Below are 27,429 nucleotides of genomic sequence, written 5' to 3'. Positions count from 1 at the left end.
TGGTTACGCAATAGGTCAGCTGACATGTAGATTTACACATCAGATGGAGATTAAATTCACACAGGCACGGCCTGTGAAAAATACTCCTTTTGGCTGTCTCTAACTGCAAATTCTCCTGTGTGTTAACATGCCCCCTTTTAGCTCAACTTCGGGACTCTGAAGCAGTGTATTCCTCATTTGCCAGGCATAATTTTCCTGTGTTGTGTTAGTAGGATGACTTTTCCCCCAAACTGTGTAAGTCTAGCAAGTAAGACAGTCAAACTTTTTGCCCCTCACTGCAATAAACAAACAAACAAACAAACACTTAGAAGCTTGTTCTCTACAATTAACTTCCTGACCTGACAGTATGCTTTGGCCGGACACGAGTCCTTGTGGAGTGATCACAACAGCAAGTTTCACAGAGTGGAGTTGCAGATGTCTGGCCTTGCTAGGTTTACGTCCTTCAAAGATTATGACAAGTTAGAGAGGTATTACAGGTGTCTGTCCTTATTGTACAGCAGTCCTTGGGGAGATCAATGGCACCTAAGTTGCCCTAAGTTTCCTGCATGGACACCTCCCTGATCTGAGCGATTAACACTTTGTACCAACTTTTGATGCACTAGAATAACTGTTTTTGTTTAGGTCCTGAAATTCAGGTGATTAAAAAAAAAAGACTGTTTAACTGATGACAATTTATACTGGAGAGATTGTGGTGGAAAGGGAACACTTTTGCATTGCTGGTGGGAATACACGCTGGTACAACCCCTTTGGATGTCAGTGTGGTGATTTCTCAGAAAACTAGGAAACAACCTTCCTCAAGACCCAGTGATATATCCACTTTTGGGTATATATCCAAAGGATGCTCAATCGTGCCACAAGGACATGTGCTCAGCTATGTTCATAGCAGCTTTGTTTGTCATAGCCAGAACCTGGAAACAACCTAAATGCCCCTCAACTAAAGAATGGATAAGGAAAATGTGGTATATTTACACAACGGAGTACTACACAGCAGAAAAAAATAACGACAGCTTGAATTTGCAGGAAAATGATTGAAGCTAGAAGACATTATTTTGAGTGAGGTACTCATACACAGAAAGACAATTATCACATGTACTCACTCATAGGTGGTTTTTAAACATAAAGCAAAAAGAAAGCCATCCTACAAACCACAATCCCAGAGAACTTAAACAACAATGAGGACACTAAGAGAGACTTACATAGATCTAATCTACATGGGAAGTAGAAAGTAGAAAAAGACAAGATCCCCTGAGTAAATTGAGAGCATGGGGAGCATTGGGAGTGTGGGGAGCGTGGGGATCTTAGAGGAAGATTGAAGGAGGGAGGGGGAGGCAGGAAGGGGAGCAGAGAAAAATGTAGTGCTCAATAAATATCAATTTAAAAAAAACAGAGAAAAAAAGACTGTTTATTGACTCACCATGTCCAGATACTATTAATCACACTTAAGGAATGTATAATAAAGCATGTATTCTTTGCCTTTTTCTTAAATCTCTTAATGGTTTAGTTTTCTCCCTTTGTAAACTGTAGCAGCCCCTTTAAGAGAGGGCTGGAGGGGCTGGAGAGATGGCTCAGTGGTTAAGAGCATTGCCTGCTCTTCCAAAGGTTCTGAGTTCAATTAACAGCAACCACATGATGGCTCACAACCATCTGTAATGAGGTTTGGTGTCCTCTTCTGGCCTGCAGACATACACACAGACAGAATATTGAATACATAATAAATAAATAAATATTTTTTTAAAAAAGAGAGGGCTGGAATAGCTGCGGCTGTGGTTAGCTACAAACTAGCTGATTAAGTTTTGCTACATATCTTCAAAGGATGCCTGTATCCCTGAGAATTTTCCTTGTAGTTTTTTATTACTAACAAGTTACTAGTGAATATATATGCTTGGGAATTTGTAACAGCAGAAGAAATAAGATTGGAAGAGTAAAGAATGTAGAAAGATAAAGAATGTAGGAAAAGGAAGAAGAAGGAAAACGTAAATAATTGGAACAAAAACAAATTAGAAAAGAGATTTGTAACTGGAATTAGAATTGAGACAGAGAATTAGAGCAAAGAAATTATAGACAATTAGGGCAAGAAAACCAGAATTAAAGCAGAACAAGAAAGAGACCTGACTGGAAGGGCAAGCCTGTGAGTCCTTTCCCTCAGATTAGAGCTATCCTGAGATCCCTTTCGCCACGCTGAGGCAACCTGGCCGAACCCTGGGCAGAAGTCAGCAGAACTGGACTTTGATGGCTTAACTAGCAAAAACACTTGCCACACAATGCTTATAACCCGAGTTACATTCTGGAAACACCTTAAAATGAAGGATATGGTGGCAAGGATCTGTAATCCCAGCTGTGAGATGGGAGCTGGATAAAAGGAAATCAGCTGAAATTTCATGAGTCGACTACCGTTGAGTAGATGCAGGGGAGGAAACAAACAAAACTCTACTTCAAAACAATCTGAAAGGAGAGAGTTCTCTGACCTCCAAATGTGAGCAGAGGACACTTCCAACTCCACCCCTAAAACTCCAAATAAATTAAAAAATAATAAAATAAATCTGGCTTATAAGTCTCACCTTGGATATCATGCTTTAATGCCATTTTTAAAGAAGGATGCCTGAATAATTATTAGGAGTAAAACTCTCCACATCTTTAGTAGTTGAAGTTAAACCTTAATTATATTTCTCTCTCTCTCTCTCTCTCTCTCTCTCTCTCTCTCTCTCTCTCTGTTTGTGTGGGGTTGGTTTCTCCAGACAGGGTTTCTCTGTGTAATTCCTGGCTGTCCTGGAATTCACTTGTAGACCAGGCTAGCCTTGAACTCACAGGGATCCACCTGCTCAACCAGGGATGACCTTCACACTCATGACCTGGAACTCACTTGTAGACCAGGCTAGCCTTGAACTCTCAACCAGGGATGACCTTCACACTCATGTGCATTTGCACACATGTGTACACACACACAAAGAAAAAAATAAATTTTGACATCAAGTCTGTTTTGTAGATAGTTTTATTCCTTGTGGTTCATTGTCCCAATACTGTCCCTAACCTTACTTCTTAAGTCAAAGGAAGGAATGAGGTGTTTGTTTTATTTGCCATCTGTTTAACAAGAGCCCACTGATTGCCCATTATGTACCAAGGGGTATTTTAGTTGTGGTGGGAGGCAGAGTAGTGACCGAGACAGATCCGCTCAGGAAAGTGTCATGTTTTAGTAGACACAAAAGTGAATGGATGGATTACGCAGCACTTTAGATCATGATGGGTGCTAACGTGGTGACTGAAGAAGACAGCAGTGCTTGGGTGACCCCATGGGATTCGCTGAGAAATAACTGGTCGACGTGAATTTTTGTAGTATGAGTTGTCTTCCCACAGCCTGGCTCCTGGCCGCCTGGCTAGCTTATACCCCGAAATAACAACACACAAACTGTATTCATTTAAACACTGCCTGGCCCATTTCTATTACTGTGTGTAGCACCGAGGTGAGCTTACCGGGAAGATTCTAGCCTACGTCCATCCTAGGTTGGAGCTTCATCGCGTCTGCCCCAGAGAGGAGAAGAGAGGAGATGGCTTCTGTCTGAGGCATCTTACCTCACTTCCTCTTCCTTCCAGAATTCTGTTCTGTTTACTCCACCCACCTAAGGCTTTATTTTAACTCTATTTTGTTTATTTTTACTTTTTGAGACAGGTTTTCTGTATATCTTTGACCTGGAATAACTCTGAAGACCAAGATGTCCTTGAACTCTCAGAGATCCATCTGTCTCTGCCTCCCAGGCGTTGGGATTAAAGGTGTGTGCTACCACACCCAACTACTCTCTTTCTTCCTTTTTTTTTGTTTTTTACTTTAAGAACTTTAACTTTTAGTCTGCAAATATTTTTAACACACTGTAAATCATTTAGAGGTTTTCTTTGTTTTTGAATCTCTCTTTACTGTATCTCTCTCTCTTTTTCTGAACACATGAGCCTTTAAATTACAGAGCAATATGGGTAGGGTTAAAGCCGTGGCTTTGGCAGCTAGATCCAGCCTCATGGCGGAGGTACAGGTTGTAGCCATGTTTACTGCCACAACTCTATGGCATTTTAAGGTCCCTGCCAGCAAGCAAACTGCAGCATTCTGCTCACAGACCACATTCAGTCAGACTACCTGCTTGAGTCTGAGTCAGAGTTTGCCCTGGCAGGACGGCCCAGAAAACTGGCATTTTAAAACAGCACAACTTTTTTCCTGCTACAGCTGAAAACAAACAAGCATTCAGTCGGCTTTTATCAACACCATTTAAGTATTTCGTGGCAGGACCTCTTAAGAGCTGCAGGGTTTTGCAGCTAAAGCTGAGTCAGGAAGCCTCTCTTAGATGAGAGTGCTTGCTTGCCTCTAGCAAGCAGAGCAGACCCGAGAAATTGCTGCTACCACATCGGGCGCCATTCTGTAGTATGAGCTGAGGGCCTCTTCCCACAGCCCGGCTCCTGGCCGCCTGGCTAGCTTATACCCTGAAATAACAACACACAAACTGTATTCATTTAAATACTGCCTGGCCCATTTCTATTAATGTGTGTAGCACCGAGGTGAGCTTACCGTGAAGATTCTAGCCTACGTCCATCCTAGTTTGGAGCTTCATCGTGCCTGCCCCAGTGATGAGCTACATGGCGTCTGTCTGAGGTGTCTTACCTCACTTCCTCTTCCTCCCAGCATTTTGTTCTGTTTACTCCACCCACCTATGTTCTAATCTATTAGGTCCAAGCAATTTCTTTATTAATTAACCAACGACCTTCCTCCATCAAATTTTTTTTTTTTTTTGGTTTTTCGAGACAGGGTTTCTCTGTAGCTTTGGTGCCTGTCCTGGAACCAGCTCTTGTAGACCAGGCTGGCCTCAAACTCGCAGAGATCCACCTGCCTCTGCCTCCCGAGTGCTGGGATTAAAGGCATACGCCACCACTGCCCAGCTGACGTGAATATTTTTGACAATACGTTTTCCACAATGAGTGTGATTGACAAATAAGGAAGTAAGTCCCCAGAGACCATTTTTAGTTAAGGGCTTCACAAAGCAAAATGTACGTGAACAAATGTGCATCTATAAGTCTTCCATGTACAAATATAAACAGTGTCACCTACTGGATGTCTCTGGTAAGAATAGTTGTCTGTCTAACAGTCATTTATAAAGCATTGCTTATGCACACCTCCGCCACAGCACCTGTGTAGAGGTCAAAGGTCAGCAGTTCTGGGAGTATTTTCTCCTCCCATCTGACCTCGATCAGCTCAGACATCTTACCAGACCCTATGACAAACATTAAATATTGTATATGGCAGTTGTATGTAAAAACTGGTTTTCAACAAGAGGTGGTTGGTGGGGGCTGGAGAGATGGCTCAGTGGTTAAGAGCATTGCCTGCTCTTCCAAAGGTCCTGAGTTCAATTCCCGGCAACCAAGTGATGGCTCACAACCATCTGTACCGAGATCTGGCGCCCTCTTCTGGCCTGCAGACATACACACAGACAGAATATTGTATACATAATAAATAAATATTTTAAAAAAAAAAGAGGTGGTTGGTGCACACCTTTAATTCCAGCAAGTGGGAGGCAGAGGCAGGTGGGTCTCTGTGAGTTAGAGGCCAGCCTGGGCTATGGAGTGAGTTCTAGAACAGCCACGGCTACACAAAGACAATCCTGTCTCAAAACAAAACTGGTTCTTGGGGGCTAGAGAGACGGCGGTTAAGAGCATTGCTTGCTCTTCCAAAGGTCCTGAGTTCAATTCTCAGCAACCACATGGTGGCTCACAACCAACTGTAATGAGGTCTGGTGCCCTCCTCTGGCCTGCAGGCATACACACAGACAGAATACTGTATACATAATAAATAAATAAAAATTAAAAAAAACCTGGTTCTTCATACCATGTTGGTTTTTATCTTTTTATTTAGTGAATCACCCCATATGTGAAATATAACAGGAATTCTGGTTCATGTTTTCTACCATGCTGGATCAATTCATAGACTGTTATATTTTATTTGACTTCTGAACGGTGAGTTGTGATTTTCCTTTGTTCTAACCTGTCAACAATCCTCAGAAAGAACTTGACTTCAGGGACTGGGGTTATGGAGAACACATACAGGTCAAGGCCTTCTTCAGAGTTGTGCCCCAAAGTCACCAGCACTCAGAATCCAATCTTTATAGTTAAAGTGTTTTTTTAAAAAGGCCATTGAGGGCTGGAGAGATGGCTCAGTGGTTAAGAGCATTGCCTGCTCTTCCAAAGGTCCTGAGTTCAATTCCCAGCAACCACATGGTGGCTCACAACCATCTGTAATGAGATCTGGTGCCCTCTTCTGGCCTGCAGACATACACACAGACAGAATATTGTATACATAATAAAAAAAAAAAAAAAGGCCATTGAAACAGCTCAACGGATAATAGCTATCAGGAGATGTGGTGATGTTTTAACAAATAAAGCTTGCCTGAAGATCAGAGTGCAGAGCTAGCCAGTAGTTAGCCATAGAGGCCAGGTAGCGCTGGAACACACGTTTAATCGCCACACTCTGAGATCTCTGAGAGCCCAAGGCCATCCTAGGCTATGCGAGTTGGAATCCACCTTAAAGAAAGTACTGCCGGCAGCTCACACCTTTAATCCCAGCACTTGGAGGTGGAGTCAGGAGGTGGTGGCACGGTGGGCGGGGCTTAGAGAGGATATAAATTCGGAGGGGAGACAGGGGCTTGTGTTTCAGTCTGAAGTTTCATAGAGGCAGCATTCAGTCTGAGCACTTGTAGAGAGAGGATACCGTATTCGGTCTGAAGATTTGTGGAGATAAGAACTAGTGGCCTGCTCTATTTCTCTGATCTTTCAGCTTTCACGCCCTAATATCTGACTCGGGGTTTTTACTATTAAAACCAATTAGAATTCGCACTGCCAGCGACAAGACTCGCGTCCCCTGCGACCCGAGACCCGGGCCCAGCCGGATTTTTCTCTTCGGGCAGACATGGACTTCAAAGAGATCCTCCTGATTGCTTCCAAGGGACAAGGTGTCAACCATGTTCCGAAAAGATACAGTTTGGCAGTGGGGCCTCCTAAGAAAGATCCAAAGGTGAAAGGTGTCCAGCCGGCAGCTGTGCAAGCTTTCCTGCGGAGGAAAGAAGAGGAGCTTAGGCGGACCGCCTTAGAGGAGAAAAGGAGGCGAGAAGAACTAGTCAGAAAACGAATTGAGCTCAAACATGACAGGAGAGCCAGAGCTATGGCCAGAAGGACAAAGGACAATTTTTATGGCTACGACGGGATTCCTGTTAAGGAAAAGACAAAGAAGAGCCAGAGAGCAGAAAGCCGCCCAAACCAGGGCACTGACCCAGAGTATGAGGTGGAGACAGGAGAATTCCCAGACTACAGTCAGGGTGAGATGGAGCAGGAATTCAAGGAGGACCAAGAGCCTCTCAAAGCTGAAAGCCAACCAAAGGCCTCCCTTAAAAGGACCCCTCCCCCCATGACCTTCACTGAATTAATGAGGTTAGCTGAGAAGAAGCAGTTTGAACCAGTGGAGGTCAAGGCAGTAAGAAAAGCAGAAGAGAGGCCCTTGACTGCAAAGGAACTCAGGGAGCAAGAGTTTCTTGGACGAATGCGTAAGAACAAGAAACCTGAGACAGAAGCCAAATTCCCTCTGCCTGTGTCTCCCTTTCATAGAGACAGTGTGGGCACAAAACCCAGCAAGGGTTCTGGGGACAGGCAGCCTTTTTCCAAAGGATTGCTGTTTCCTTGTGCTGAGAAGACATCCAAACCTAGCACAGGCAAGGAGAAGCAAGTAGCTTTGTCTCCATGCAAATCCACTCCAGGAGAGAGGATTAAGGCCGAATCTGGCAGTAGCTCCCAGGCCTCACACAATAGACCTGTCTCCCATGGGGCTGGAAAGCCCCAGCCCAGCACCTGTTCCTCAAGTGTCCCAAAGACTTCTGCTAGTGGGACTCAGAAGTCTGCTTCTGAGCAGAAAGCCAGAAAACCTCTTCCTTCTCATCCAAGTCATTCCAAACCTGGGCCCACAGTCTTCCCACACAACAAAGCTAAGAGTCCAGGTATCAGACAGCCAGGCAGCAACACCAACTCAGCTTCTGGACGACCTAGCCCAGGGACAGCTTGGCCCACAGTTAGTTCTGGCGCCATGCCCAGGCGCCAGAACAGCAGCTCCAGCTCAGGACCCGAGCAATCCATCAGTGGGATCAGAAAGCTGGCCAGCAATCCGCATCCCTCTGGACGAACAGTCAATGGCACAAATGGTACTGGACTACCTGCCAGCAGCTCCACTGGCCCTGGGCAACCCATCAGTAGCCCTGGTGGTTCTGGAAGATCTTCGAGCAGTTCTGGAGGTCCTAGGGGGCCTGTAAACAGTCCACATGACATCCGACGACCAGTGAGCAGCCTAGGTCCCCCTGGACGGTCAGTCAGTGGCCCTGGGAGGTCTATAAGTGGTTCCGTTCCAGCTAGAAGGACTGTCAGTTCAGGCCCTGGAAGACCAGTGAGCAGCTTGGGACCTGGACGCACAGTTAGTAGCCCAGGCCTCCCCATAAAACCCAAGTGCACTGTTGTCTCAGAAACAATTTCTTTAAAGAATATTATTAGTCAGTCAAGCAATGGACAGATAAATGGAATGAAGCCTCTGCCGTCTGGCTACAGATCTGTCCCAGGTCCTCAAAGGCTCCCCTTCCCTACTGGCTACAAAAGGCTTCGAGAGTGTAAAGAAGAAAGTGATGATGAATATGACCCAGACATGGATGATTTCATCGAAGATGAAGGAGACCCTCAGGAAGAAATCTCCAAGCACATTCGGGAAATCTTTGGCTATGACCGACGAAAGTATAAAGATGAAAGTGACTATGCTTTACGTAACATGGAGAGCAGCTGGCAGGAGCAGCAGAAGGAGGAAGCCAAGAGTTTAAGACTAGGAAAGCAAGAGGACCTCCAGGAGATGAGACGTGAGGAGGAAGAAAGGAAACGCCAAAAGGCCAAGAAGCTGAAGCTTCTGAAGTGAGCTCCTGCTAACTTTGTGAATCTAGGACACTGGTGCAAGGATTTCTGCCTTCAACTGAACAAGCCCCTTACCAGTTTAGATGGACACCTGGGCACTCAGGGGGAAGGAATGAGAGAATGCAGACTGTCCTGTCATTGCGGGCTATCATTTGAGTGTACTGCGTTATCAGTGTTCTCAAAGAGACCAGGGTGGAATCTATAATGCATGTGATACGATGTGTGCTCTGAGCTCTGGTGAAGTTATCCCTTCACTGGTGCCGGCTTAGATCCTGAGGAGCTGTGCACGCTCATGTCGGGGACAACTACCAGTCAGCTGGTCTTTTATTGTTCCTTTGCTACTTTTGAATGGAGACAAAGATTGATGTGTGAGTGGGGTACTACCCAGAACTCAGTCGTACTTGTCCTTAGGAACGGCCTAGCCCTTCTTTGAATGCTGCAAGCAAATAAATAAAAGCTCATACCCACACAGGACAACACATACATGAATACAAAATAAAGAAAATGTAACTTAAATTTTGTTGGTTTGTTTGTTTATTCAAGACTGGGTTTTTCTATGTAGTTCTGGCTGTCCTGGAACTTGCTCTGCAGACCAGGCTGGCTTATAACACAGAGATTTGCCTCCTGAATGATGAGATTAAAGGAGTGTGCCACCACCTCCTGGCCATTAACTTAAATTTTTAAATGAATTGCTCTATTTTTAATCCCTCCCCTTTCCCTTCCTTCCATTCTGTGAGGGCAGATGCCTGAGTCCCCAAGGAGGCAGTCAGAAGTTACAGGCGGTTGTGAAGGTTTGATGTGGGACCTGAGAATCTAACGTGGGTCCTCTGCAGGAGCAGTAGACACTCCTCTGAGCGGTGCCTATGGAGGCTGGGATAGAGTATCAGATACCCTGGAACTGAAGTTACAATCGAGCTACTATGTGGATGCTGGAAACAGAATCCTGGTTCTCTACAAGAGAAGCCAGCGCTCTTAACCAGTGATCTTTCCAGCCCCGTTTTTAACTGGGAGGTTCAGTAGGCAGTAGAAAGAGGTACTACCACAACTTCACCTACCATAGCATGCTCCTCTCCATTGGCACTAAAACTGAAAGATGGGTTTAGAGCTTAGTCCCCCGCCCCTGCTCCTGTAGCCCCGACCCGCCCCCTCGTGGCCACGCCCCCTAAGGATCCATCCTGTCTCGCGTGGCTCAGCTCCCTGAGAACTAGCCCCTGTCCACTCTCGCGACTCCGCATCCTCCGGTGTGGATCGGCTTCCGAGCCTCAGCCCCGCCCCATCCCGCTGCGCCCTGCCCCATCCCGCTGGGCCACGCCTCCCCCGGCCCCGGGCGGACCCCAGCGGTCGCCCTACCCCCGCTATGGCCGCGCCGGTGACGCGGCAGGTCAGCGGCTGCGCGGGTCCAGTCCTGACCCCAACCGGCTCGGACACAGAACCCGGGCAGCCCCTAGCAGCTGCCGTGGCTGATCTGCCGGTGCTGGATGCATCCGGGAGACGGGTGTCGTTCGGCGCGCTTTTCCGGGAGCGTCGGGCCGTGGTGGTGTTCGTGAGGGTGAGCAGGGTAGGGCGGGACGGGAAGGGCCTCCCGGAGGCCGCCCCGCTGCTGGGTCCGTGTGGGTACCGCCCTTCACCCGGAATCTAGCGCCTGAACCTTCCAGACCCGGCTGCTGCCTTGCTGACGTGCTCTTCCGCATTGTTGTTGCCTTTCAGCATTTCTTGTGTTACGTCTGTAAAGAATATGTCGAGGATCTGGCCAAAATCCCCAAGAGCTTCCTCCGAGTAAGTTTCCTGAGTGAGCGGCAATGACCTGTGCGATGGGGGAACCGTGTGTGGCTGTCACCTCTTCTTCCGTCTTCTAGTGAAGCAGAGACCTAATGAGCTCCTTTGCGCCCTCTTGACTACGTACTAACCATCATTTTTGTTACCTGTAAGCTGCCTGTGTCAAACCCAGTGTTGCGTAAGAATGCAAAATCAAAACAAGACATAGGCTTCAACTGCCTTATATTTTTGACGCTTTAATTTTATAACTCAAATAGTTATTTGGTGCTCCTCCTTGCAACAGTTATTCATTATATGAAAATGTTGTCATATCTTGGAAGTGCAGGTTTGTACTTGCCAATAAGTTCCAAGTCCCGAGCCGGGCGGTGGTGGCGCACGCCTTTAATCCCAGCACTCGGGAGGCAGAGGCAGGCCGATCTCTGTGAGTTCGAGACCAGCCTGGTCTACAAGAGCTAGTTCCAGGACAGGCTCCAAAGCCACAGAGAAACCCTGTCTTGAAAAACCAAAAAAAAAAAAAAAATTAAAAAAAAGTTCCAAGTCCCACGTCCCTGTTTTTCTTCGGTCACCAGATGTGGGTGGAAAATGTGAGTGGAAGACATCCAGATGTGAATGTGATGTATGGATAGAAGGTGTAAATGGAGACACATCCCCGTCCCCAGATGTGGATGGAAGATCTGAGTGGAAGACATTTGTAGAAATAAAGCCTATTTTCAGCACACATGTATCAGTTAGGGTGTATGAGGGAAAAAATGGCCTCTCTTCCTTTTGTTTGCATGTTAATATTCTGAAGCCTCTTTCCAATGTAAAGGCATTACATCTACCTAATATTTTTAATATTATTGACATTGTTGATTTACTGAACATACAAATGGGTCTTCTTATATTTTCATGTGTGAATACTTTGTTCTTATTTGCTGCTTCTCCCTTCCTCCAGAGCCACACTGACTTTGCTGTCTTCATACATATCTTCATATTCCTTTACCCTCTCATGCCCTTCTACCGCAGACCTCATCCTCTCAGCCTCCTTTCTACTTTAATATCCTACGTAAATGCATGCATAGAAATTTAAACCTAGATCCTACATGTGAGAGAAAACAAACATATATGTCTTGCGTGGCTTCTTTGACTTGGCACGCCGATGTCCACTTCCGCCCATTTCCTGCACTTATCATGACCTCATTCTTTATGGCTGATTGCATTTCCATGTGTCTCTGTGATGTTTTTGTTGGTATTGATTTTTTATTTGTTTGTTTTTGTTTTTTGTTTTTCAAGATAGGTTTTCTCTGTGTAGCTCTGGCTGTCCTGGAACTCACTCTGTTGTCCAGGCTGGCCTCAAACTCACAGAGATCCACCTGCCTCTGCCTCCCAAGTGCTGGGATTAAAGGTGTGTGCTACCACACCAGGCTATCAAAATACAAAGAACTTTAAAGGGGATGGATTTTTGGTGATTTTGAAATAGACAGCATGTTGCTAGTCACTATGTCAGTATGCTGGGCAGTAGATTTCTGAAATGATCGTCTTCCTCATATACAACTGAAACTGTACCCTTTGAATGATTTTCTCCCAGACTGTGGTAACCAGACACTGTTTTTTTTTCCTCTACATCCATGAGTTAGACTGTTTGAATCCATATGTATTATAAGTAGAATCGTCTAGTTTTTGTCTTTCTGTTCCTGGCTTATTTCACTTAGCATAATGTCCTCCCTGTTTTCACAGTTGACAAGAAAACAAACCTCCTTTTCCACGAAATGCTACTTCATAGGGATTTATCCTATTTGACCGCTGATAGACACTTGGGTCGCATCCTTGTCTTAGCTGCTGTTGATCGTGCTGCAGTGAACATGGAAGTGTGGGGTCTCTTTGCACGCCCATTTCATTTACTTTTAGTGCATAACCAATTAGTGGCATTTCTGGATCATGTGGTAGCTCTGCCTTTAATTTTTTGAATAGCCTGTGTACTGTTTTCATAAAGTCTATCCTAATTTATTCTCATTAATGCCACAGAAGGATTCTCTTTGTTCTATGTCCTCACTGATAGTTACCTTTTTTTTTTTTTTTTTTTGGTTTTTCGAGACAGGGTTTCTCTGTGGTTTTGGAGCCTGTCCTGGAACTAGCTCTTGTAGACCAGGCTGGTCTCGAACTCACAGAGATCCTCCTGCCTCTGCCTCCCGAGTGCTGGGATTAAAGGCGTGCGCCACCACGGCCCGGCGATAGTTACCTTTTTTTAAAATATGTATTTATTTATTTATTATGTATACAATGTTCTGTCTGTGTATATGCCTGCAGGCCAGAAGAGGGCACCAGACCTCATTACAGATGGTTGTGAGCCACCATGTGGTTGCTGGGAATTGAACTCAGGACCTTTGGAAGAGCAGGCAATGCTCTTAACCGCTGAGCCATCTCTCCAGCCCCCTAGTTACCTTTTTTTGGTTAGTAACATTGCTCCTGGGGTGAAGAGATACTTAATTGCTGTTTTCATTTCCATGTCTCTAATGACTAGTGATGATCATTATTTTTGTGTCGAGAGTGTACAAATTCGTATGCACAGAGGTCAGCCACAGGTGTTGTTTCTCAGGTGCCATTCACCTTGTTTTTTATGTAACGTCCCTCGTTGGCCTGGAGCTTGCTGATTTAAACGGGCTGGCTGAATTGGGACCCCCAGGATCCACCTGTCTCCAACCCATTGCTGGGATCACAGCACTCGCTGCTGCACTGGAATGGATTCTGGGATAGAACTCAAATCATCATGCAAGCACTTCACCCACTGAGCCATCTCCGCAGCCCAAGAATTTTTCATATAGCTACTAACTATTTGTATGTCTACTGTCTTTTGAGAACTGTCTAAGTTTTAACCCCCTCATTGCTGGAGATCAAATCCAGATCCTATGCATACTAGACAGGCCCTGATCCCTAGCCCATTAAGTCTCTTGACAAGTGCATAATTTGCATAGTTTTTCTTAGTCCAGTCAGTGGCCTCTGTCTTTGTTGTTTCCTTTGCTATATAGAATAACACAACTTCTTGTGTGTTTACTTTCATTGTTCTGCTTTATTGATTTATATGTGCATGTGTGGAGGTCAGACAGCCTGCAGGAGTCAGTTCTCTCCTACCTGTGGGTCTCTGAGATGGGAACTCAGGTGATCAGGGACAGCAGCACCTTTACTCACTGAACCAAATCATTGTTATACTGAATTTCCCCCTGTGTTTTCTTCTGGTAGTTTGATGTTTAATGTTTAAGTCTTGAAATTCTTACATAGAGAAAACAAATTATCTGAATTACTCAAATATTGTGCCATATATATCCTTCTACTCATGGAGTTTTGTTTTCTATTCTCCTAGAAGCCTATAGGTGGCATCAGAACAAAACGAAAGAGCTGCTCGAGGGACAGTTCTTAAGGCATGCTTTCTAATAATATGCACTTGTCCCTCTTTTCCCAAAGGAAGCGGATGTCACCCTCATAGTGATTGGGCAATCATCGTACCATCATATTGAGGTAACTAACAAGACAAGAAGCCCCATTTAAATGTGTTTCAGATATAAAAACTGCATTTGCTGAGCCCCTGTATAGTCTCAATTGGCAGAAAAATTTTAGATTGCCATTACTTTTTAGTTGTTCTAATAGGAAGTCTAATTACTCTCGTTTTAGCCTTTCTGCAAACTGACTGGATATTCTCATGAAATCTATGTTGATCCTGAGAGAGAAATTTATAAAAGATTGGGAATGAAAAGAGGTGAAGAAATTTCCTCCTCAGGTAAGACATTGCACATACAGTGTAGTTCTCTCAAGCACGTGTGTCTTCTCACACTAGAGCATATATGCATAGCAAAGCTGTGTTTGATCCTTTTCCTGTTGTTGTGACAAAATAGATATCAAAGGGGCTGGTGAGATAACTCAGTGATTAAGGGCACCTGCTGCTTTTGCGGAGGACCTAGGTTCAGGTCCCAGCACCAACATAGTAACTCACAACAACTTTTAACTCCAGTTCCGAGGAATCTGACACCCTCTTCTGACATCCAAGGGCTCCTGCACACACACACTTAAATATTATTTTTTAGATAATAACAATAAAAATACATCTTAAAAAATTTTGGAGCCGGGCAGTGGTGGCGCACGCCTTTAATCCCAGCACTCGGGAGGCAGAGGCAGGCAGATCTCTGTGAGTTCGAAACCAGCCTGGTCTACAAGAGCTAGTTCCAGGACAGGCTCCAAAACCACAGAGAAACCCTGTCTCGAAAAACCAAAAAAAAAAAATTGGCAAAGGAAATTGTAGGCAGAAGTTTCTGTCCCACAGCAACTCCCAAATACCCAGCAGCTGCTTCTGAAATTACAACAGAGAAGCTTATATTATAAATGCTCGGTCGGTAGCTCAAGCTTATTACTAACTAGCTCTTACGCTTAAATTAACCCACACTTCTTATCTATGTTTAGCCACATGGCTTGGTACCTTTTCTCAGTACAGCTTTCTCATCTGGCTTCCTCTGCATCTGCCCTTCCTCTTCCCAGCATTCTTAGTTTGGTTCCCCAGCCTATCCTTCCTGCCTGGCTACTTCTAATCAGTGTATTATTAAACCGATTCAAGTGACAAATCTTTACAGTTTACAAAGGGATTATTCCACAGCAGGGAATTTAAGGTATCAACACTGTTCAGAAGTCCAAAGGCTCCCCTGAGATTCAGGCTTTTAACTGTGAGCTCTCAAAAAAAAGAAGACAAGATCTCCGGAGTAAATTGGAAGCATGGGGGGGGGGGAGTAGTAGGGGGAAAGGTCAAAGGGGAGAGGAGAGGAGGGAAGGGAAGTGGGAGAAAATGTACAGCTGTTGGGGCCCATGCTTCAACAAGGATACCACTTACCAGGGTCGGGGCATGGGGATTAGGAAAATAGTAAAGAAAATGAAGACGTTAATGGAAATAATAAAACAGAAAACATAGGATAGAATTGGGAGGGCGTTCCAGTGAATCCTGAAATTCACCTACATTTAATTTTCCATACACTTTTATACCCCAGTCCCACAGGGGTAAGAAGACAAAAGACCATGTGATACAAAGGAGAACTCAAATAGTTACTTGCTTCAATACTTTGAGACATCAAGTCAACATTTTGTTGTTTAGGCAGTGAACCCGCCGTAGACCAAGTATCCTGAATGCAGCCACTCCCAGGGTCAAACCTCCTATTTTCCTGCACTGGGAGGGAGGGAAGAGGTAGCTGGATCTCTGTGAGTTCGAGGCTCCGCCTGTTCTACAGAGTGAGTTCCAGGACAAGCTCCAAAGCTACAGAGAAACCCTGTCTTGAAAAACCAAAACCAAACAAAAAAATCAAAAGAAGGAGCAGCAGAAGTATGCTTGAATTTCCTGACCCTTGGTCAGGGGATAGTGAATCTACCATCTTAATGTCAAAAGGACCAAGTAAGCCTGGCGGTGGTGGCGCACGCCTAATCCCAGCACTTGGGAGGCAGAGGCAGGCGGATCTCTGTGAGTTCGAGACCAGCCTGGTGTACAAGAGCTAGTTCCAGGACAGGCTCCAAAACCACAGAGAAACCCTGTCTCGAAAAACCAAAAAAAAAAAAAAAAAAAAAAAGGACCAAGTAACCACACCCTCGGTCAGGACGTGTCGACAATTTTGAGCAACCTCTAACTCTCTGACCTTCAGACAAGGTGGAAATCGTCTCACATTTTTGGGCCTCCACGTAATAGCACATTCTTATCTAAACAATTAAAATGAGAAGGATTTTAAAAATAAATAAATAATATCTTAAAAATTTTACATATTATAGCTGGGCGGGGGTGGCACACACCTTTAATCCCAGCACTCAGGGAGGCAGAGGCAGGCAAATCTCAGTGAGTTTGAGGCCAGCCAGGTCTACAGAGTGAATTCCAGGACAACCAGAGATACACAGAGAAACCCTGTGTCAAAAACCAAAAAGGAAAAAGAAAGACTTATTTTAAATGTACATATTTTATTAATTTTATAAAATACAATGGTGCAGAGTAAACACTCCCATTCCAGAAAAAAAGAAAGGAAAGCTAATTGGTGTCTTAGTAAGGATTTCTGCTGTGGTGATGAAACACCATCACCAGAACTAACCTAGGGGAGGAAAGGGCTCATTTCGTCTTATACATCCACGTCACAGTTGTCGTTGAAGGATGCCAGGGCAGGAATCAAGGCTGGGACCTGGAGGCCTGAAGTGAAGCAGAAGTCTACTTATTGGCTTGTTCCCCATGCCTTGTCAGTCTGCTTTCTTATACACCCTAGGATCACCTGCCCGGGGGTGGTACCACCCACAGTGAGATGGACCCTCCCACATCAATCATTAATTAAGGAAATGCCCCACAGATTGCCTACAGGCCAATCTCATGGAGGCATTTTTCTCAATTAAGATTATCTCTTCCTAGATGTTTCTAAGTTTGTGTCAAAAACTAACCAGGGCAGCAAGGAAAGACCAAACACTGCAGGACTAGCACCAAATCCTGCAACTCCAGGTCCCAAATCTGGAACTCCTGGTGGAATCCTCACCCATCCGGTTCTACCGTCTGCAGCACGGGTTGCCTTTCTGTTGATCTGGCTCCACTTCATGCCTGAGGCTTGCTTCCTTAAAATTTATTTATTTATTTACTTGTGTTAATTAAATTTAATCATTTATTGCCTGAGGCTTTCTTTAGCAGATGTCCCACAGCCTTGGCATTTTTAGCATCGTGGTATTCCCAGAGCAGCCTAAGTTTCACCTTCACACCTCTGTGCCATCCCTGCCAAGCTGCTTGCCAAGAATGTGACCCTGCCACACACTGCCTGGCCCCAGTGGCTCTGTGGGACATGGGTGCAAGCTGTCATGACCTCACAACTTTGCATTTCTTGTGTCCACAAAACCACACAGGCAACGCTTCCTAGCTCTGCCAGCTCAAGTAGCAGAGGGGCCCCTTCTACAACAGTGTTGATGACCTGAGTCTTGGCTATTGAACCTGGGCAAACACTTCCTTGAGCAGTTGTCTTGGACTGAGAGCCCCTCTGACGGACAGAGTACTGTCAGTTCATGCTCTTCTTAGGTGGATTTACATTCGCACAAGTCTGAGGCTCCAGTCTTGGGGTCCTGCCCTCAAAGCAGCTCTCCTGTCTGTGAAGAGCTTTCATACGTTCTGTGGGGGCATTTACTTCCATGATTAATATAAAAATATGATGAGTTTACATGCTTTTGCCCTGTCTCTGCCTCCCAAATACTGGGATTAAAGGAGTTCACACCACTGTTTGGCAAATACACACATTTTAAATGAAAAATACTAGATTCTATAAAGCAATTTTTTTTTTTTGAGACAGGGTTTATCTGTGTAGCCCTAGCTATCCTGGAATTCACTCTGTAGACCAGGTTGGCCTTAAACTCACAGAGATCCACCTGCCTCTGCCTCTGAGTGCTGGGATTAAAGGTGTTCATGTGTACCATCTGGAAAGATTTTATAAAGTGATTTTTAAAGTTTTATTTTTATTTTATGTGTGTGAGTATTTTGCCTGTATGTACCATGTGCAGTGTCCATGGAGACCTGAAGAGGGAATTGGATCCCTTGGGGCTGAAGTTTCAGACTGTGAACTACTTGGGGTGCTGGGAACTGAGCCGTCCCTTTACTTCATAAAATGCTTTGAAAGGTTCTTCACAGTTCTGAGAGTCATTCCTAGGATATTCAAAAGCTAAATCACTAAGGGTGGGGAAATGGCTTAGTGGTTAAGATATTGGTTGCTCTTTCAAAGGACACAGGTTCATTCCCAGCACCCACATGGTATCTCACAACCATCTGTAATTCTGATTCTAGGGGACCTGATGCCCTCTTCTGGCCTCTGTGGGCACTGCATGTACATGGTGCACAGCTCTATGTGCAGGCAAAATGCCCATGCAAGTAAAATAAAAATTTAAATAATAAATCTGCTAAGTTTATATTTTATGCTAAATGTTAAGTGATTATGTCATAGTTTCATTTCTGCGGCTGTGATAAAACATCCTGCCAAATGCAACGTGAGGGAGAGAAGGTGTACTTGGCTCATGATCCTAGACTATAGGCCTTCAGTACAGAAAGTCAAGGTTGCAGGGACTTGCCGCAACCAGTCACATTACATCACAATCAAGGCGAGAGCCTTGAATGAACGTGTGCTTGCTTGTGCTCAGCCTCCTTTCTACTCATACGTAATCCAGGATCCCCTAACCAGAGAGAGAATGGTGCCACCCACAGTGGATACACTAACCATAATTTCCCACAAACCTGTCATCTAGACAGTTCTTCACTGAAATTCCCTTCCCAGATGATTCTAGACCATCTCAAACTAACATTAGCATTAACCACCATAGACTGTTTGCTTGAATCTGTGAGTCAGTCAAGAAAACTCATTGCATTCCAAAAGGGCTTGTAGGAATCCCACTATAACCAGTCACAGTCTTCTGGTGTGCAGACATATATAACACCCATATACATAAAATAAATACATTTTTTTTTAAAAAAAATTTGTTTTTCGAGACAGGTTTCTCTGTGTAGCTTTGGAACCTGTCCTGGCACTCACGTAGACCAGGCTGACCTCCAACTCACAGAGATCCACCTGCCTCTGCCTTCCAAGTGCTGGGATTAAAGGCGTGTGCCTGGCTCAGTTTTGAAAAATTAAACGACCTAGGCTTGTGGTTACTGTCTGTATTAGATAGGGACTTATCTTGAAACCTAGCCTTCCACCTGTCTGATCTGACATTATCTTCAGGTAGATTTTTGTCACCACCAAGTTACTGCTTGCTTGGCTTGTAGATAAAGGTGTCTTCACGTAGCTGGAGCCAAACTGATCTGAGTCAGAAGAATGCAGTAGAGGAAGGTAAGTTTAGTCTGAGTGGTTTTTTTTCTGTATAGTCATCAAACTTTAAAAGTCAGACATAAACAAGGCAAGAATAAGAGAAAAATAGTTATAAGATACAGCAGAGACTGAGTTTCTCAGCTCAAAAGGAGCAGGAATGTTAGTCACAGAGCAGAAACTGTGAAAAAAAAATCAGTCACTGTGAAAAGAGAAGTAGATGACAGGCATCAAGCCTTCTGAGACCCAGGCCTTGCCCTCCTGTGACTGTGTCATTTCCCATCCAAGGTTTCCAAGATTTGGAGAGAGGTTTTGGGAGCTTGCTCCAGAAGCAACCCCTTCACTCAGTAACTAGAACATTACCACAGCTAATGTGAGGGAAACCGGAAAGGGCAGCCTAGTCATGGGCCCAGGAAGGCAAGGTGTTGACCGTCGCTGAACAGCCTGTGCAGACTGTGTTCTGGGGAGGAGGCAAGGAACCAAGCAAGTGTACATGGGAGACTAAGAAGCAAGACAAATGAGAAGTTTGCAGTGATGTTCTCTGTGGCAGATTGTAGTAATAAGGGCGGCGGGGCTGCGTTCCCAGCACCCCGGCTGCCTGCTTAGCTTATGCCCAAAATAACACACAAACTGTCTTCATTTAATCACTGCTTGGCCCTTTAGCTCTAGCCCTTACAGGCTAATTCTGATATCCCAATCAACCCATCTCTAATAATCTGTGAGCACCGGTTTTACCGGGAAAGGTTCAGCATGTCTAACCTGGCGGCTTGCTTCATCGCGTGCGTCTGCCCGGGAGAGCGGAGCATGGCATCTCTCTGAGGCGTCTGCTCCCGAGAGGAGAGCTGTGGAGTCTGAGCTCACTTCCTCTTCCTCCCAGCGTTCTGTTCTGTTTACTCCTCCCACCTATCTTCTAACCAATGAGGGCCAAGCAGTTTCTTTTTATTTAACCAATGACCTTCCTCCACCAGCAGATGGCCCAGGTCCATCCCTTCTTCCTTTAAGACAGTGTCCTCAGCAGACATTACCCTCCTGGCATGTTTGTCCTTCACTGGAGATAGTTTTCGGTTGTCCAACTCAGTGACCAGTGTTATGGACATTTAGCAGTTGTAGAAAGCAAGGATGTTGTTGCCAAATGTCTTACACTATACTAGAAAAGGACTGCCTCTGCCAGTGCAGCGGCAGGGTAAGCCGTTGTTAAAGTTCAGTACTGTGCTTTCTGCTGCAGAGTCAGGAAAGGATGATGGCCCCAATACAGAGTGCTTCCAGACTGGAGAGATGATGGCTCAGCCACTGGGAGCTCTCACTGCTCTTGTGAAGGACCCAAGTTCAGTTACCAGTGCTCACAACCACTTATAACTCCATCTGCAGGGGATTCAGCACCTTCTTCTGCCCTCCAGTGGGCACAACACGCACATGTACAATCACACACGGATACAGACATACATACAGACAGACAGACAGACATAATTTAAAGTAAGTCTTTTTTTAAAGAATGTTTTATACAAGAACTGACGTGTTTTTTAAATTTATTGTACATGCTGACCACAATTAATCATCCCTCCTCTTCTCTTCCCTCTCCCCATCCCCATGCACTCCTCCTCTGTCTCCATTCAGAAAGGGGCAGGCCTCCCATGAGAGTCGACAAAGCATGCACATCAAGTTGAGGCCGGACCTCTAAGGCAACCCAGCATGGGGAATGGGTTCCCAAAAGCTAGCTCAAGTACCTGGAACAGGTCCTAATCCCACTGCTAGGAGCCCCACAAACAGAGCAAGCTACATAACTGTCACACACATGCAGAACGCCTAGGTCAGTTCCAGGCAAGCTCCCTAGCTGATGGTCTAGAGTCGGTGAGCTCCCATGAGCTCAGGTCAACTGTCTCTCTGGGGTCCCCTGTCATGACCCTGACCCCCTCCCCCTGGCTCATACAATCCTCCCTCCCTCTCTCTCTTCAACAGAACTCCCAGAGCTTGGCCAGTGCTTGGCTGTGGATCTTTGCATCTAACACTTACTTGCTGAATGTTCTCTAATGCAATTAGGATAGTCACCAGCCTGATAACAGGAGGAGGTCAGTTCAGGCCCCCTCTCCACTATTGCTAGGACTGACATCTTATTGGAATACAAACACCTAAAGACAATTTTCAATATTTCAGGACAGAGCCCCCACATAAAATCCAACCTGCTTTCAGGAAGCCTTCAGAGCCTGTGGCGGGCAGTCACTGGCCCGCTTTTTGATTTCCAAGGAGACCCAGCTCAGCAAGGCGGAACCTTCATTTTAGGTCCAGGTGAGCATCAAGGACAGGTTATGTCTCGGTGCCCTCGGCAGTCTAAGAGCCATCCACCTTCCTTATGTGATAGATACTGGTCTAATGAGAGGGCGTGCTCTGATAAGGAGCATCTTTCATTTTCAGAGACTTCTGGGTATTGATGTCTGTGTTTGATGAGGGTCCTCATCACTATAGAGTGAGGGCAGGGACTTGGGACACAGAGAGTAAGCTATGAGTTGCTGATTAAAAGTTCAACGGGGCTTAAAGAAATTGCTCAGCGTTTATGAGCACTGTGTGCTCTTGCGATGGACCTAATTCAGTTCCCAGCACCTATATCAGGTGACTCACAACCACCTATAACTTTAGCTCCTAGGGATCTGATGCCCTCTTCTGGCCTCCTTGGGGACCTACACTCATGTGTACAACCTCCCCCTCCCCACATACTTATAAATATACATAATTAAAAATAAAATAAATCTTAAAGGAGTTCAGTGCTCACTTTGGCAGCACATATCCTAAAATTGGGACAATGCAAAGACGAGCATGGTCGCTGCATAAAGGACAACATTCGGATTTGCATCCTAGTCCACATTGTTCCTTCGGCACTCAGAAGAAATCTGGAAATTTCCATGAACAAAGTGGGGGATCCAGATGTGCACAGTGATACCAGGCTGGTCAGAGCCATCTGGCCCAAAGGAATAGGAATGCTCCAGAGTGGGCCCCTGTCCATTTGTCCAGAAAACGAATTGAGGCTGAGGAGTCACCAGTCTCTACACTTTGATAACCTGTGTCCTTATCACCCATTAAAAAAAATCTCCAGACAGAAAAACAGACATAGTTGGGAGGTAGAGGCAGGTAGATTTTTGATTTCAAGGCCATCCTGGTTTATAGACTGAGTTCCAGGACAGCCAGGGCTTAAAAGGAAAAAAAAAAAAACTAAAAAGCAAAAAACCAAAACAAACAAAAAACCTACAGTTAGTGCGAATGAGAATATGGAATAAAGTTACAGAACTGTCAAAATATAAGTTCAATAGGGGCCTGACCAGATAGCTTCCCAGATAAAAACACTTGCTATTCAAGCTTGGAGAGGTGAGTTCCTTTTGTAAATGAAAGAATCTTTACTTTTGCTGACTGAAGTAAGAAACCCACACAGTGTTGGAAAGCGAGCCAGTACCAGGGTTAGCTCGTTCTGAAGTGAGGACTGCCATAAGGCACGGCTTCAACAACCGCATTGACCGTGTCTGGGCCAGCAGTGTGGAAAGCAGACTTTCTCCACATTCACGGTCTGCAGTAACAGACCAAACAGCCACTGGCGTAGGCAGATTTTTCTTCATTCTCTGCCTCTTTAAAATTGTACCTCCTGGTGAATTATTAACACGTCTACCAGTCCCAGACTCTTCAAAGGCCTGCTTTTGACTAAGTGTTTTGTTTTTTGTAGCAGGCACACTTGTACCCATCTCTTACAAATGTAGATCATTTAAAAAAATAAAGAAAAAGAAAAAGCTCTTTGGAGCTGGAGTTGTAACTCAGTGGAAGGTGCATTGTCTCCTAGGCTCATCATCGATAAATGACTAAGTAAATACGTGAGCCCATTTTGAGCTCAGCTCAGAGCTCGCTCCTTTCCATCCTCCCCCCCTTTTTTTCTTTTTTTGAGACAGCGTCTCCTGACGTACCTGTGGCTGTTCTAGACCTCCCTCTGTAGTCCAGGCTGGCCTTCAACTCACAGAGATCGGCCTGTCTCTGCCTCCTGAGTGCTGGGATTCTTTAATCCACTACCTCCCAGCCTCCATATTCTTTTCTTTCTCCATAGTATCGGGTATTTCACCCAGGATCTTGTGTACTATACCGGTGCTTCCATCACTGAGCTACACCCCAATCTTCCAGACCCATATTTTTGCATAACTAATTTGCATCCCCAGACCTGGAAGGTGTTGTTGGAGGCTGTTCGTTTGTTCCCAGACATTCAGACCCAAAATAATTACACAGAAACTATATTATTTAAAACACTGCTTGGCGCCGGGCGGTGGTGGTGCAGGCCTGCCTTTAATCCCAGCACTCAGGAGGCAGAGGCAGGCGGATCTCTGTGAGTTCGAGACCAGCCTGGTCTACAAGAGCTAGTTCCAGGACAGGAACCAAAACCACAGAGAAACCCTGTCTCGAAAAACAAACAAACAAAAAAGAGAGTAAAACACTGCTTGGCCAATAGCTTAAGCGTATTGCTAGCTAGCTCTTATATCTTAAATTAACCCATTTTCATGATTTTATATTTTACCACAAGGCTTGTGGTTTACTGGTAAAGTTCCCAGGCATCTGTCTCCTTCCGTGGCAGCTACATGGCATCTCACCGACTCTGCCTACCTTCTCTGTACATCTATGTTTGGATTTCCCGCCTGGCTTTACTCTGTTAAGCCACTGGCCAAAAGCAGCTTTATTCATTAACCAATAAAAGCAACACATATACAGAAGGCCCTCCCACACCAGGAAAGGGTTGTTGATTTTTACCCCATTCCTCATCTCATGTCACTGAGTCATTTGACCATTGTCTTAGTATTTCTACTGCTGTAGAGACATCAACAGCAACTGTTGGTGATGGTGATGATGATGATGATGATGATGATATACAGTGTTCTGCTTGTGTGTATGTCTGTACTCCAGAAGAGGGCACCAGATCTCATTACAAATGGTTGTGAGCCACTGCGTAGTTCCTGGGAATTGAACTCAGGACCTCTGGAAGAGCTGTGACTGCTCTTAACCTCTGAGCTATCTCTCCAGACAGGGTTTCATCAACTGTTATATAGGAAAACATTTAATTGGGGCTGGCTTGCAGTTCAGAGGTTGAATTCATTATCGTCATGACAGGAAGCATGGCAGCATGCAGGCAGACATGGTGCTGTAGAGATAGCTGAAAGTGCTACATCTGATTTGTCAGGCAGCAAGAAGAGAAAGTGCCACATGGGACCTAGCTTGAGCTTCTGAAACTTCAAAGTGGTCCTGTTGACATAGTTCCAATAAGACCTTACCTACTCCAACAAGGCCACATGTCCTAATCCTTTCAAATAATGCCTTATAAGCCACACCATATCCACAGGGGATGAAGAATTAAACCTGTTGCTATAGATGTGGCCAGTGGACATGATGCCAAAAAGCATGTTCTTTGAGCTAATGTTTCAAGTTAAATTCTGGTTTTGGCTGCATGGTGGCACATACCTTTAATCCCAGCATTTTGGAGTCAGAGGCAGGAGGATCTCTGTGAGTTCAATCTACATAGTATTTCCAGGCCAACCAGTGCTATATAATAGAGAGATCCTGACTCAAAACAAACAAAAATTCTGGTTTTGAGTTGCAGGTGGAACTAACAGGATTTAGGCGATAAATTACAACTTGAGTGTATAGGATTGTGGGTGTCTAGGTTTACTGTAGCTAGCTGGCTTCCTGCCTTCACTCCTAACCTCTTTGGTTAGTTATAAAGCATTCTATGAAATCAGTGTTTTTCTTTCCTTCTCGCTCTCTCTCTTTTTTTTTGTGGCAGTGCTAGGGATGACCCAGAGCCTCATGAGTACTGCACCCCCTAGCCCCCAGGAGTGAATTTTTTGAAGCAAATGATTTATTTTATTATTGCATATGCTAAGGAAATAGATCTTAATTTCCCAGCTGATACCTATGTTAGTTCCAAATTCTGCCTGTCTGGTTGGATGTTTTATTTAATTATACTTGAAACTGAATAGAAGGGTATAATTTAGGATGCTGTTCCCTCAGAGCTCATAATTTGTTAAGAAACACTCTTATTCAACCATTGCCTTGTCATGGTTAATTGCCATGATGCAGAATTATGGTGGCATTACATAGGAAGTATAATGGACTCCAGGTAATTAATTTTTCCCTTTGGACTAATTAGCAATTGCAATACTTCCTTGATCCCGGTAAGCAGTAAATCTAAAGACTAGCACGGCATTTGCCCTCAGCATTTGTCCTTGTTCTCTTCTAGGTAACAGCATCCACTTTGTGCACCGAGACAGAAATAGGTTGGATCACAAGCCCATAAACTCTGTTTTACAGCTTGTGGGAGTTCAGCCTGTGAACTTCATGAGCAGACCTACAGTTATCCATGTGTGAATGGGCCCTTGAAACGTGAGACAAAATACCAGGCTTCATGAGATTATGAAAATAAAACTCATGTGCCTATAGAATTATATTGAGAGGCATCAGGAAAAAGCATTTTAAATTTTATAGCCTCTATAATTATTCATTCAATGAAAGATTTTTGGCAACTAAAATATAAGAAGGGGGCTGGAAAGATCACTTCGTGATTAAGAGCACTTGCTTCTCTTGCAGAGGACCTAGGTTTGGCTCACAATCATCTGTAGCCCCAGTTCTAAGGTATCCAACACCTTCTTCTGGCCTTGGGGACCAGGTGCACATGTGGTAAACATGCATAAATGTAGGCAAGCACATGAAAGAAGGATAAATAAATCCTATAAAACTACATACATATGTGCATACATGCATGCATGTATGAAGGAAGGGAAGAATGGGCCAGGTATGATGGCACAGGTTTGTAATCCTAACACTGAGAAATGGGACAAGAATTCAGCCTGCCCAAGCAATGGGTGGTACACACCTTTAAACCCAGTGCTTGGGAGGCAGAGGCAGGAGGATCTCTTGTGAGTTCGAGGCCAGCCTGGTCTACAGAGCTAGTTCCAGGACAGGATCTAAAAGCTACAGGGAAACCCTGTCTCTAAAAACCAAATAAATAAATAAAATAACAAAAAGCAAATAAATGTACAGCCAGATGTGGTGGTGCGTGGGGAGGAGGCAGGAATTCTAGAACAGACTTACATTTCTAGATACCTGCTTTTCTCACCCCCAAATCTGTCTTATTTAGAAAACTATTGTCATATTTTACTTTTTAAGAATTTTAGTTTGGCCAGGCAGTGGTGGCACACACCTCTATTCCCAGCACTCAGGAGGCAAAGGCATCTCTTCAAGTTGGAGGTCAGCCTGGTCTACAGAGCAAGCACCAGGATAACCAAGGCTAAATAGACAAACCCAGTCTCAAAAACCAAAGGAAGCAGGGGAGAATCTTAGTTTTTTTTTGTTTGGTGTTTTTGTTGTTGTTGTTGTTGCTGTTGTTGCTTTTTCTATTCTTTGAGACAAGGTTTTTCTGTATAGTCTTAGCTGTTCTGGGACTCCTGCTCTGTAGACCAGGCTGACCTAGAACTCAGAGATCTGCCTGCCTTTGCCTCACAAGTGCTAGGATCAAAGGTGTGTGCCACAACCACCCAGCTAAGAATCTTAGTTTTGTCTCAGAAATTCTCAAGAAAACTATCTCAAAATCAAAATATTGATAATTCTTAGCAACTGTAATACTACTATGACCTTATACTTTTATATAAGCATATTAACTCACAAAACTATTTAATGTATTTTCACACAAATATATATGGACAGTCATGGTTTTAAATCAATAAATTTAAAATTAAATTTTTTTGCTATTTTTTGTTTGGAATATTTTGTTTGTTCTGGGGTCCTTTGGGGGTGAGGGAGAACAGTTCCTCATTATGTCGTAGGCTGGCTTAGGCTTCCCTAGCCCATTGAGAGATGGCTCATCCTCCTCTTATAGAGG

At 44.6% G+C, this 27,429-nt stretch overlaps 2 protein-coding genes across 2 annotated transcripts; both read left to right on the top strand.

Annotated features, from left to right (window-relative positions):
* Positions 1 to 6,934: 6,934 nt before the first annotated feature.
* LOC121443356 (protein SPT2 homolog) lies at positions 6,935 to 8,965 on the top strand. Its single transcript, XM_041645088.1, has one exon. It carries the CDS (start codon positions 6,935 to 6,937, stop codon positions 8,963 to 8,965), a length of 2,031 nt encoding a protein of 676 aa, XP_041501022.1.
* Positions 8,966 to 10,274: 1,309 nt separating this feature from the next.
* Positions 10,275 to 27,298, top strand: LOC121443371 (peroxiredoxin-like 2C). The gene is made up of 6 exons (XM_041645115.1): positions 10,275 to 10,510; positions 10,669 to 10,737; positions 14,176 to 14,229; positions 14,383 to 14,488; positions 21,693 to 21,824; positions 25,792 to 27,298. Exons 1-6 carry the CDS (start codon positions 10,319 to 10,321, stop codon positions 25,917 to 25,919), a joined length of 681 nt encoding a protein of 226 aa, XP_041501049.1. The 5' UTR covers positions 10,275 to 10,318; the 3' UTR covers positions 25,920 to 27,298.
* Positions 27,299 to 27,429: the final 131 nt, after the last annotated feature.

The sequence above is a fragment of the Microtus oregoni genome, unplaced genomic scaffold, assembly GCF_018167655.1.
Source record: "Microtus oregoni isolate MIOR12 unplaced genomic scaffold, Mior012 000105F_ref0000443, whole genome shotgun sequence".
Taxonomy (NCBI): domain Eukaryota; kingdom Metazoa; phylum Chordata; class Mammalia; order Rodentia; family Cricetidae; genus Microtus; species Microtus oregoni.
Note: the sequence above shows the minus strand (reverse complement) of the source record. Positions and strands in the feature narration are given on the sequence as shown.

What these genes read in the sequence shown, in the direction of transcription:
- LOC121443356 (XM_041645088.1), top strand. Translation starts at nt 6,935, where the DNA reads ATGGACTTCAAAGAGATCCTCCTGATTGCTTCCAAGGGACAAGGTGTC.
- LOC121443371 (XM_041645115.1), top strand. Translation starts at nt 10,319, where the DNA reads ATGGCCGCGCCGGTGACGCGGCAGGTCAGCGGCTGCGCGGGTCCAGTC. An exon ending in TCCCCAAGAGCTTCCTCCGA is followed by an intron (nt 10,738 to 14,175) that starts GTAAGTTTCCTG and finishes CTTTTCCCAAAG; the next exon opens with GAAGCGGATGTCACCCTCAT. An exon ending in CATCGTACCATCATATTGAG is followed by an intron (nt 14,230 to 14,382) that starts GTAACTAACAAG and finishes CTCTCGTTTTAG; the next exon opens with CCTTTCTGCAAACTGACTGG.